This window comes from Barbus barbus (assembly GCF_936440315.1).
Source record: "Barbus barbus genome assembly, chromosome: 14".
Lineage (NCBI taxonomy): Eukaryota > Metazoa > Chordata > Actinopteri > Cypriniformes > Cyprinidae > Barbus > Barbus barbus.
The window spans coordinates 22,266,801-22,279,298 of NC_136742.1; the positions used below are offsets into that span (position 1 = coordinate 22,266,801).

The following is a 12,498-nucleotide window of genomic DNA, read 5'->3' on the forward strand; positions in this document are numbered from 1 at the left end:
CAATCAACCCGTGGCTGGAATGACAAAGCTTTCACTCCTAAAGGAATTCATCAAGAATCTACGCATTATACATGCAGCAGGACACTTTACTCAGCACCAACAAACCAGTGCAAGTAACCGCTTGTTAACTATTTAGATGCGCTTCTAGGCTTTGACCCCTTTTGATTAAGGTGATGTAATTCTTTGATGGTTCTAACAGGTTGTGTTTAGCTGATGTGCAAATCCTGTCATTATGCTCTCTCTTGCACGCGAGCGCTCTCTATCTCTCTCTCTCTCTCTCTCTCCCTCCCCATGCCTTCCTTCCGTTGGCATCTATGTTTAATGTATGTATGTTTGTGTTTAGTTCAATGTTACATGTTCCCCTGTAGTGTAGTTTAATAAACATCCATATGTATTCACACTTGGTTGTCTGTGTCTGCAGCTCGAGGTCACTTTAACGTTCCGGTTTTGTTACATGCTAATGAGCGATGTATTAGTAAGGAAATAATTTTCAATAGACGTCAATAGACGATTAAAACTGTCCATACTGCGGACGAACAAATGATTTTATTGTACTATTAATGCTACAGTTAATTCCTGAAGATTAATATATAATTGATAACAACCAGTTATGATTAATTATGTTCATCTCAATTTGAGCTAATTTGTTTGAACCGTAGACTTACGCTGTAAGGTCAGTGTGACTGTTCTCTCCACCACTCCTGCATCATTTGTGGCCACGCACATGTAATTTCCAGCATCTTCGCTCTACAACAATACAAACAAACAATAAAAACATCAATTATTTATGAATTTTAAAATGGGGAAAATACAAAAAATTAAGGAATTTTGTATTCAGGATTCAAAGCAAAAATTTTATGATAATAACTCTTGTTTTATTAAAAAATAATAGCCTGGTATTTTCAAAAGTCTATATCCTACATTTTTCACCATGATCTTTAAGACATGAAATAATACTTTTTTGGTTTGTGGTTGCGAGCAGTTGAGTATTTTGTGGTAAAACAAAATATGAAGAAAATATAAAACTAATTGACAATTATTTTTACATTTAAATTATAATTATTATATATAATTATTATCATTAATAATGTAATATTTATAATAATGTAATAATTATTATAATTATTACACACAGCAGAAAATAATATTGAAGGTAATGGACTCAGAGAGGGACTTTCTCTTTGCTTTGAAATATGATACGAGTTAAAGAAATAATTTATTTTGGAAAAAAATTACATGAGTAAAAAAAATATGGGGCTAAATCATGCAGTGTAGTTTATATGCTTTTCCATTTTGCAGCTGTATCTGTGACTGCAGTGTGTTGTGTTTGTTTACCACTGTGCCGTAGATGGCTAGAGATCCGTTGTCAAGCTGGCGGATTCGGTTGCTTATCTGCACATTGATGCCTTTTTTGCTCCACTGGATGATGGGCAGAGGGTCTCCTCGTACCTCACAGTTAAGTATGGTATTCCCTCCCAGGGGCTCAATGCGATTTGAATGAACATCTCCGTCTATTATTGGTGGTTCTGGAAAAAGTGGACAAGAGATTCAGGTTTTTCACACTGAACTTGCTTTTGATTTTACAAGCAGAAAAGTCATCATATAATAGAAATACAGATGTTTACCTTTAACATAAACAAATCCCAGAGATTTGATGGATCCCACGTTGTTCTCAGCCACGCAGGAATAAGTGCCCGAGTCATCTTTACTCACACGCTCAATCACCAACTCGCTGTGGCCATTAGCATGATCATACTGGGCTGTGGGTAGAAACAATACTTTCCTTATTTTCACATAACAGTCTTTGACACATGCAGCATAAGTAATAGTCCTGAACTACAGGGGATGTACTCTGGGGATATTTGTAGGCTCAGTTAGAGGGATGATCTATACCAGGGATGATATTGTTGTTGAATGCCCACGTGATCTTGGGTGGAGGAATGCCGGTGACTCTGCAAGTCAACAGGAGGCGCTCTCCCTTGTTGAGAGCCACATCACCCAGGAGTTCAGTGAAGGCTGGATGTGTGTGGACAGACAGACCAATGGTGCGACTGTCCTGCCCAACTGAGTTGGTGGCAACACATATGTAACTCCCAAAATCTTCAGGCTACATACACAGAGAGATGCCTCAGAAGATGTCTCACAGTATGTACCTATTTAGAATACATGCAGTTTGAAGATTAGGACACTGACCTGAGCAGAGTCTATGAGCAGCTCCCCCGTGGGTAGGACTGTGTATTCTCCGGTGGTGTCGGTAAGTGAAATGTCATCTTTCTCCCAGGTGATGATGGGCTGTGGGACCCCGTCTGCCACGCAGGTAAGCAAAGCTTGGGTGTTCTCCACCACGGACACTTCTGATTTTCCTTCACGGATGGAGGGAGGTACTGGGGTAGAGAGGAAGAAGAAAAAAAATGTATGTATTATATTGTACGTACAGCTTATTTATTACTTGATTATTAATCACATAAATTAAATAAGTATTAAAAAGTAATTTAAAAAGCTGTTCTACCAGTATTATATAGATTATTATTATTATTAATATTCTACCAGACAGTCAATGCATTAATCAATATTATCAATACGTTCAATTAAATTATCTCCGTTCTATCCTCTTGACTCACTCTGTACAGTGAGATTCATCTCCAGACTGGTGGTTCCAGCCACATTAGCAGCAGTGCAGGTGTATCTGCCTGTATCTCCAGGTTGGGCAAAGGCGATCTGCAGGGCTCCTGTGCTCAGGACTCGCTGGCGCACAGACTCACTCAGCAGCTGCCCGTTCTTGTACCAGGTGATAGAGGGAGTGGGGAAACCCTCTGAGTGGCACTGCAGAGTTACAAATGTATCTAGTGCCACAATGTATGCCTTGATGTCAGATGTTATGACAGGCGGCACTACAAGAAAAGTTAAATTTTGAACATTTGTTAGACCAATTCCCACAGACATCTTAATTTTCATCACAGCCAATGTGTCTCACCCAGCACTCTGAGTTTGGTTTTCCCCAGCGCAGTGCCTGCTGGATTCTGAGCCACACACATGTAGGTTCCAGAATCCTCCACTCTGGCTTTAGAGATCTGCAGGCCGCCATTGGGAAGCACTGTAAAATCACCTCCTGATGATAAAAAGAATAAAGTAATTAAATTAGTCACTGATTAATTAAACATTACATTTTAAATAGTAATTAAATTACAATTCAAAAGTTTGGTGGTCAGTATGATTTTTTTAATAGAAATTATTACTTTTATTTAGCAGGAATGCATTAAAATGATCAAAAGTGACATTAAAGACTTTTTCCAATGTTACTTTTTTTCAAATAAATGAAAAGTTATTTTGAACTTTCTATTCATCCAATAATCACAAACAAAGTCACACACAAAATTATTAAGCAGCACAACTGTTTTCAACATCAATAATAAATAACTTTTTTTAAATAAATGTACCTTTTTTTTTTTTAGAAGGATCATATGACACTAAATATTGGAGTAATGGCTGCTGATGATTCAGCTTTTTCATCACAGGAATAAATTCTATTTTAAAATATATCAAAACAGAAAAAAAAAAAATTGTATTTTTATCAAATAAATGCAGCCTTGGTGAGCATAAAATACTTTTAAAAACATTACAAAAAATCTTACTGAACCCAAACTTTTGAATGTTATGTATGTAATACAATATAACTATATATAATTAGGTAGATAAAGAATTAACTATATACATTAATTAAATATTTATTTAATTAATAATTAAATGCTACTGTAAAGAGATGAAAAGCTTGCTAATTATGCCCACAGTGGCACAGCTTTTGTTCTCACCTGCGGTAAAGATGTTGATGCCCTCTTTCTGCCAGGTGATAGTTGGGCGAGGGGAGCCTGTTGCTCTGCAGGGCAGTGTCACATGGTTGTTCAAAATCACATCCAGTGTTGAGGGGTGTGACTGTATTACTGGAAGTTCTATAAAATATAATTACAGATAGTTATTAACAAAAAAAAATGAAGTGACAAAAATTGTAAAGAGGAAAATAAATGTGGAGCCAGAAATGGGAATTTGTTATCTTATTAGCCACAAATAATAAAAAAAATAAAGAAAAAACATTAAAAACAACATTAAGTGGCACTTTTAGAAGCATGTTGGATTTTATTGTTTCTGTACATCTCTTACCATGTACTGTGAGCTGAACATGTCGGTGGGCGGTGCCAGCAGCATTCTTGGCCACACAAGAGTAACGGCCTGAGTGACTCAGATCTGCAGCTGTGATCTGAAGAGGACCTAAGAGAAACCAAGGAAATAGAAATGTAACATTCAGATTAACTTCAAACTTCAACTGATATTTTTTTTTTACACTGTTACTACATAAAGCTGACCTGATGGTAATATCGTATAGCTCTCTCCATCTTTAGCTAGTCTCAATCCATCTTTGCTCCAGTATAGAACAGGATGAGGCACTCCAGAGGCAGTGCAGCCGATGACCACCGGGGACAGTCTGCTCACCACCAGCTCTGTGGCCTCATCAGCAATAGAAGGAGGAACTGTAGAGGGAAATAAACATTACGTCCTCCTGAAATTCACATACAGATGTCACTGATGTCATATACAGAAGTAGGGATTCACCATGTACTGTCAGCTGAATGGCTCTGCTCTCCTGGCCTGCCTCATTGGATACGACACACTTGTACAGCGCTGTGTCCTCTACTGTGGGTGCGATGACAACCAGAGAGCCTGACGACAACAGCCTGAGGACATATTGCAAACTGATTAACTGGACGCAATCGTGAATCTCAAGTGTCTTACAGTGTGGTATTAAGCATCAGGGTCCTACTATGACCCAAATGCTCATTTGGTTGGCGATACAGTGAGAGGTGATAAAGAGGAGAGGGAAGAAACCTGGCTGAACCTGTACATATTCTGGTTCTGGTCAGTGTTAAGGGCTTGAGCATTTTTGGTCCAGCGAACGGAGGGTTTGGGGATGCCGGTGGCCTCACAGGATAGCGTGGTCTGAACATTCACTGTCACAGTGATGTTAGTGGGACCCTCTGTGATAGAGGGTGGCACTGGAGTAAAAGAGAATATTTGTGTTTACTGTATGTCAGGACAGTTCCTAAGATATTTAATAAACAAGATATTTAAAAACAGTGATATGCAAACGTTTGAACTTATAAACATGTATACCTAGAATGCAATGGATAAAAGCTACTCTCAAATGCATTAATGTATAAATGTACATGAAAAGCAACAGACATATTTAAGAGTTCACTGCATATTTTTCAAGACTCACCATAAACCTGCAGATCTACTCTCTTACGCTCTGTGCCTGCCTGGTTGGTGGCCATGCAAAGGTAGCGTCCTGTATCGGTCACCTGTGCTGAGAGGATGTGAAGTGAACCATCCTCACCAAACCTGTACCTAAACATATAGGGCGTTTGTTATTTGCCATGAACAAAACTGAGCTGTGAAACACTCTCAAGTGATCTGTGCTGCTGAGTGCTGACCTGGGGTTGTTTCCTGCCAGGGTGGCTCCATGCTTCCTCCAGCTAATGCGTGGAGCGGGCACTCCATTCACGACACACTCCAGAACCACCGGTTGATTGATATGAACTGACACAGACTGAGGACCATCCTTTATTGTAGGAGGGACTGCAAAGAAAATTTTTATTTTAGCATATACATATTCTCATACACATAAACCCACAATATTTTCCTTGCTCAGATGCCTCAACATATATAGAAATTGCTAGTCACCATTGACACTAAGGTTGAAGTGGCGTCTGGTTTCTCCAGCAACATTGCTGGCCACGCAAGAGTACTGGGCACCATCTCCCAGCTCTGCATTGTTGATCTGCAGGTAACGACCGCTGGACAAAACACGTACCCGTGGAGACATCTGGAGAAAGCATTGCAAAAGCTATTTAGCATGAAAGCATAATTTATAACTGCTTTATAATCAGTTGTGCTATCACAGAAAAAAAGTTTTTTTAGATTGTAATATTTCACAATATTACTGTTCATTTAAAACATTACAAAATATTAATGGTAGCGTATATGTAAAATATTTTTAAATATAGTAAAAACGTAAAGTTAGAAAGTAGAAGTTTTCTGATTTTAAAATGTCTTCAGCTTATATTTAGGGAGGTTATAAAAGTTATAAAATGTTCTATATATAGGAAAACCTCTAAAAATAAATGATTATCGATATCTGTCTACATTTACATTTTGCATTTAGCAGATGCATTTAGTGACTTATAAATGAGGAACATAGGCAAATCATTATAAAGGTGTTTTTATTTCTGCCATTTAAATTTTTAACCTCATCTGTCACATCAGATGTACTGTAAGTGTTGTAACTCTCTCCAGGCTTTAATATTGAATGTTGTTTTCATTGAATACCTTCAGAGCTGCTCCATCTTTAAGCCAGGTTAGGGTTGGAGGAGGAACTGCATCTGATGATTTACATTCAAGGGTCACCTGCCTGTTTTGCAGGACAGACACATCTTGCACACCCCTGTCACCAGCAATGTTGGGTGGAACTGTTGGAAAAGATTGTTGTGGGGTGACTTTTAGTTTGAAGCTATGGAAAACTTTTAACTGCTTTTAAGACTCACCATGTACTCTGACAAGAAACTCTTTATCATCATCTCCAGCAGGGCTGGTGGCCAAACATGTGTATCTTCCAGTGTTCTCCACCTACATTTGTTTGTAACGTGCAAGTCAGCAGAAGAAGATATAAATATGGAAGAAGCACAATGGGATTTAGGAACCTGTAACACTTGTGTCATATTCAGCAGCAATTAAGAAAAGGCAGGAACAAGAATGCTACTGCCCATTTTTAGTTCCTACCTGAGCAGAAACAACTCTGAGCACCTCACCGTCTCTGAGGAGCCGTATACTATCTGTCTGAGGCAGTGGCCGCCCATCCTTCAGCCAGGTCAGTGAGGGTAAAGGTATGCCGTTAGCCTCACAAACCAGCTCCAGGACATGATTCACAACCACAGAGACCTCAGCAGGCACACTAGAGCCGTTGATCTGTGGTGGGTCTGAGAGACAGGGATAGATGTCAATGAGTCTGTGACAGGAGTCAGTCTAGTAATTTTGTTTTGTTGCAAATTCTCTCACCCAGTACTTTGAGACTGAAGTGTCGGCTTGCGTCTCCAGCCTGATTATGTGCAGTACAGGTGTAGCGTCCGGTGTGGTTGACTCTTGCATGGGAAATCTGCAGGGTGCTGTTTTGGTTGAGGAGCAACATGTGAGCATCTTTAGGCATTGCTGCACCATTCCTCAGCCAAGTAATAGTCGGACTAGGCATCCCATCTGCAATGCAGATGAAAGACGCTGTGTTTCCCCTCACAACTGTTACTTCTTCTGTACTGTCTGCCCCATCCAGACTGGGAGGAACTGAGAAAAATGGCACAAGAAATTAAGTCATTAATGAATTCAGTACTTCATAACAGTAAAATATTAGAAATAGCAGACAAACTTGTCAATTAAATGAACATTTTCACTGTAAATGCACCTAAATTTGATCTTTGGAAATACAAACAGATTAACTCACCATACACTTGTAAATTGTAGTGTCTGTTGTCCACTCCAGCTCTGTTGGAGGCCACACAAGTATAGCTACCTCCATCTGAAACCTGTGCACGAGCAATGCTAACACCGAAAATTACAATCAGATTTTTTATTATAAGCATTTTAATGTAATGAATCATCAGCTCTATTCAGGGTGGGATATTAACACCAGTTTTAGTACTTTGTGCAAGTGTACAATACAGTGTTGTTATTATAACTAAAACTATTACAAGTAGTGTCTGTTAACTGAAATAAAGCTGAAATAAAATACAGACATTATGTGAAAAACTAATGAATAAAATACAGAAATGTTGCCTTGGCAAATAACTGAAATAACTATGTTTCAGTTAAAGAACTAAAATGACTAAAACTAATCAAATAAATCAATCAATCAATCAATAAAAAACAGCTAAATAAAAATAAAAAAATACTGAAAAGCACATAAATTACTAAAACAACTAAAATTACAATGAAATCTGAAAATCAAAAAATTAAAGGTTAATAAAAATTATGAATAAATAATACTAAAAGAACACTGGTTTAATTTCACATTTGTAGTGAAAAACTTTATGTTTGAAATAAAAATGGCTTATAAAATGTAAGCCTTCTTCTCAACTTTAAGAAATTTAAGCAAGGTGTGACTGAGGAGGAAAAAATTAATTTCTCACCCTGGGATCATCATGTTTAAACCTGTCAGATCTCTTACCGGAGGACTTGGCCGGCAGACAGCAGTCGAAGCTGAGACGACACTGGAAGCGGCAGACCGTTCTTCAGCCAGTTGAGCTGCGGAGGCGGAGAACCACTAGCTACACACTCGATATTTATTGAGCTGTACAGCACTGCGGTCAAGTCCTTGGCAGCAGGCCCGTTCCCCTGGATCAGAGGAGGAACTGGGAACAAAACATGCAGCTATCAAATGTCTGGGAAAAGACTATAGTTGTGTAGTGAAAAATGTTGTTCCACCTCTCGCTCTCAATAGCTACGAGTCCTGTAAAGACACAACTCACCATAGACATTTAGGTTGAATATTCGGTCTTCCTCTCCAGCCTGATTGGTGGCCACACAAGTGTATTTTCCACTGTCGGATGTGTGGACGGCTGTCACAGTCAGTGTGCTGCCATCAGGGCTGATTCTGGGGAAAAAATGGACTTACAACTTTTTTTTTATGACATTTTTGACTGTCTCATTATACCGAAATACTATGAAAAACGAGTATGCAGAGAACACAATGGATAGTGTAATTGCATAATGACACTAAAATTTGCTCTCACTTGATGTTCTTCTGAGCAGTTCTGCTAAGTGTCTTTCCATCCTTCAGCCACTGGATCTCAGGGGTTGGATTTCCTTCAGCACGGCAAACCAGCTGGATGCTATCGTTCAGCAGAACACTCATCTCACTAGGTAACTCAGATCCTATGATGTTTGGTGGGACTGAACACACAAAAACAGATGGTAATTTTGTCTAGTAAAAAAAAAAAACTACTACATTTAATATTTAATAATGATTTCTTATACCTTGTATTGTAAGATGGTAGTTTTTGCGGGCCATTCCCTCCACATTGGATGCCACACAGGTGTAAGTGCCACTGTCGGATAACTGCGAGCGGGCAATCTGCAGTTTACTGCCCCCAGACAGTATATGCATCTCCAAAGACTCTGAATTCTCTAGAAAGAGAATAAAAACATGCATAAGTTAACTTTAAAAGTTAAATGTAAAGCTAAGAAATTTGTAGATTGTCTAGCTCACCAATCACTCTGCCATTCTTTAACCAGGTGAGCGAGGGAGGAGGGATCCCTGTAGCATCACAGGCAAAAGTGACGGGATTACTGATGGTTTCCACCACACGCTCCACTGCTGGGCCGTCCAGCCGTGGGTGAACTGCACACAGATTGCAAAGAGACTTAACATAAACAGTAGTGGGAATAAAATCATAATGCCAAGTGTGATACTGTTCAAAATTTGGGGTCAGTAAGGTTTTTTTCCCTTTATTCAGCAAGGATGTATTAAAATTACGAATATAACAGTAAATACTTGTATGTTACCAAATATATTTATTAATATATGAAATATTTATAATATAAATGTTTTGTTTCTCACCATGGATGCTGAGATGGAAGTTCTTGTCCACTTGACCTGCTACATTTGTGGCCTTACAGACATACTGGCCTGTATCTGACACCTGACAGAGAGAAAGAGGCATTTATACTTAAAAAAAAAAATATGTATCTTAATGTATCTAAATATGCAGGTGCATCTCAATAAATTAGAATGTCGTAGAAAAGTTCATTTATTTCAGTAATTCAACTCAAATTGTGAAACTCGTGTATTAAATAAATTCAATGCACACAGACTGAAGTAGTTTAAGTCTTTGGTTCTTTTAATTGTGATGATTTAGGCTCACATTGAACAAAAACCCACCAATCTCAACAAATTAGAATACTTCATAAGAACAATAAAAAAAAATATTTTTAGTGAATTGTTGGCCTTCTGGAAAGTATGTTCATTTACTGTATATATACTCAATACTTGGTAGGGGCTCATTTTGCTTTAATTACTGCCTCAATGTAGTTGATCAGTTTGTGGCACTGCTGAGGTGGTATGGAAGTCCAGATTGCTTTGATAGCGGCCTTCAGGTCATCTGCATTGTTGGGTCTGGTGTCTCTCATCTTCCTCTTGACAATACCCCATAGATTCTCTATGGGGTTCAGGTCAGGCGAGTTTGCTGGCCAATCAAGCACAGTAACAACATGGTCATTGAACCAGCTTTTGGTACCTTTGGCAGTGTGGGCAGGTGCCAAGTCCTGCTGGAAAATGAAATCAGCATCTCCATAAAGCTTGTCAGCAGAAGGAAGAATGAAGTGCTCTAAAATTTCCAGGTAGATGGCTGCGTTAACTGTGGACTTCAGAAAACACAAGCTTGCGGTCATTCTCAAGCTTGCGGTCATCCCTGTTGCTTGTGCACCTTTTCCTACCCAAGTTCTTCCTTCCAGTCGACTTTGCATTTAATATGCTTTGATACAGCACTCTGTAAACAGCCACACCTTTCAGTAATGACCCTCTGTGACTTACCCTCTTTGTGGAGGGTGTCAATGTTCGTCCTCTGGATCACTGCCAAGTCAGCAGTCTTCCCCATTATTGTGGTTTCACAGAAGAAGAGATACCCGGAATTTATACTGTAGGGATGGTCATTAATTGAAACTCAAATGTAAATATTCTAATATTTTGAGATACTGATTTTTGACTTTCATCAGCTGTAAGCTCTAATCATCAAAATTAAAACAAAAAACTTTTGAAATGTTTTACTTTACATGCAATGAATCACTTTTTGAAATAACTTACAAGAAAAAATGAACTTTTTCACGACATTCTAATTTATTGAGAAGCACCTGTAGGTGGCACTTGCACATAGAGTACAAAACTCACCACCAAGCTAAAACTAACACCTGCTAATTATCTCACACTCACCTCTGTTTCTCTCAGTTCCAGCATTTGTCCATCAGCCAGTATGCGCAGGTTTGCAGTCTCAGTGATAGGACGTCCATTCTTGTACCAGGTAATGATGGGAGGAGGCACTGCATTAGATTCACACTCCAGAGTAACAGATTTGCCCACCTGGACATTTAACACTACTGGAAGATCCCCACTACTGTGTCTGATACTAGGGGGCACTGGGAAATTGGACATCAGAAATTTAGATCAGTGACTTTTGAGAAATGTTAAAATATTTAGTTTGTCATATTAAAATTAAAATGTGTATGCCCTACTCCACCAAGTATTTTCTTAACCTTTGAAAAGTTTTGCAGAGACATGCTTTACTTGCCATATACTGTAAGATAAATGAGTTTTTGGGCTTCTCCAGCTTGGTTGATGGCCACACAGCTGTACTTCCCACCGTCAAACATCTTTGCTTTCAGGATCTGTAGAGTACGACCACCTAGAGACAGAGAATGAGAGTAAGAGGTGGAGCAGAGGAAAGGCAATTTATGTGTCAATTCATTTATTTAGGCTACACTATGTAGTCCTTCTATAATGTGTGAGTAAGCATATTGTTTACATGTGTACCAGGCATTATGAGTGTGTTGGAGCTGGCCTGTACAGGTTTCCTGTCTTTGAACCAGCTGAGGGTGGGAGGCGGCAATCCAGTGGCCTCACAGTTTAGAGATATGAAGTTATTCACCACCACTGTCACATTTTCCTCTCTGATGCCCACAATGGAGGGAGAAACTGACAACAAACAGGATATCAGCAATTATTAGATAAAAACTATTAGGTTGCAGTTTACTGCTGAACAGAGCCATGACACCGGTTTTATTTAAAGATAGACTCACCATGCACATGGAGGTTGAAGGACTTATCTGCTGTTCCAGCTAAGTTTTGAGCCACACACACATAACGTCCTGTATCTGTCACCTGTGCATTTAAAATCTGTAACACACACACACACACAAAACATATAAATTAATATATATGCTAAAATAAAGCCATTAAAAATCTTAACATACAAACATACATATTAATATTAATAACACACAAACACACACAAGCACACACACACACACACACACACACACACACACGTGTGCACAAAAATATAATAATGATGCAACTGTCACTGTTTTTTTTTCTCTCACCTGAAGTGTTCTGCCATTGGACAGAAGTCTGTGTGTGTTGTCTGGGGTAAGGGGTTGACTGTCTTTAATCCAGCTGATTTTAGGAGTGGGACTACCATCCACCTGACACTCCAATAATGTGGTCTTGTTCACCAGCACTGTGATCTCATCATGCAGGTCACCATCATCTCCACGAATCGAGGGCGGTACTAACCAAATCCAAGAGCACAGACAAAAAGACACACATATGTAAACATGCATAATAGTTTTAGTTGTTGCTGTTGTAATGTTTAGCATTTAAGAAAGAAAGGTTAATACTCATATTGAACT

General features: G+C 38.8%; 1 protein-coding gene across 2 annotated transcripts in view; it reads right to left on the reverse strand.

The window, feature by feature from the left end:
* Positions 1-12,498, reverse strand: part of LOC306880268 (hemicentin-1-like) — a 112,260-nt gene that overhangs the window by 15,433 nt on the left and 84,329 nt on the right. For both annotated transcript variants that reach the window (XM_079433700.1, XM_079433701.1), the window contains exons 56-86: positions 12,190-12,377; positions 11,887-11,983; positions 11,621-11,782; positions 11,379-11,492; positions 11,024-11,226; positions 9,656-9,737; positions 9,305-9,436; positions 9,073-9,222; positions 8,829-8,988; positions 8,565-8,689; positions 8,264-8,447; positions 7,541-7,638; positions 7,105-7,383; positions 6,829-7,025; positions 6,594-6,675; positions 6,379-6,518; positions 5,734-5,875; positions 5,484-5,628; positions 5,270-5,397; positions 4,889-5,045; positions 4,606-4,727; positions 4,359-4,523; positions 4,156-4,263; positions 3,810-3,947; positions 2,975-3,109; positions 2,622-2,891; positions 2,194-2,384; positions 1,894-2,107; positions 1,626-1,760; positions 1,336-1,526; positions 666-747 (exon numbers count right to left, since the gene is read on the reverse strand). In XM_079433700.1, the coding sequence (XP_079289826.1) occupies positions 666-747; positions 1,336-1,526; positions 1,626-1,760; positions 1,894-2,107; positions 2,194-2,384; positions 2,622-2,891; positions 2,975-3,109; positions 3,810-3,947; positions 4,156-4,263; positions 4,359-4,523; positions 4,606-4,727; positions 4,889-5,045; positions 5,270-5,397; positions 5,484-5,628; positions 5,734-5,875; positions 6,379-6,518; positions 6,594-6,675; positions 6,829-7,025; positions 7,105-7,383; positions 7,541-7,638; positions 8,264-8,447; positions 8,565-8,689; positions 8,829-8,988; positions 9,073-9,222; positions 9,305-9,436; positions 9,656-9,737; positions 11,024-11,226; positions 11,379-11,492; positions 11,621-11,782; positions 11,887-11,983; positions 12,190-12,377 (4,716 nt within the window). The remainder of the gene's footprint in view (positions 1-665; positions 748-1,335; positions 1,527-1,625; positions 1,761-1,893; positions 2,108-2,193; positions 2,385-2,621; positions 2,892-2,974; positions 3,110-3,809; positions 3,948-4,155; positions 4,264-4,358; positions 4,524-4,605; positions 4,728-4,888; positions 5,046-5,269; positions 5,398-5,483; positions 5,629-5,733; positions 5,876-6,378; positions 6,519-6,593; positions 6,676-6,828; positions 7,026-7,104; positions 7,384-7,540; positions 7,639-8,263; positions 8,448-8,564; positions 8,690-8,828; positions 8,989-9,072; positions 9,223-9,304; positions 9,437-9,655; positions 9,738-11,023; positions 11,227-11,378; positions 11,493-11,620; positions 11,783-11,886; positions 11,984-12,189; positions 12,378-12,498) is intronic.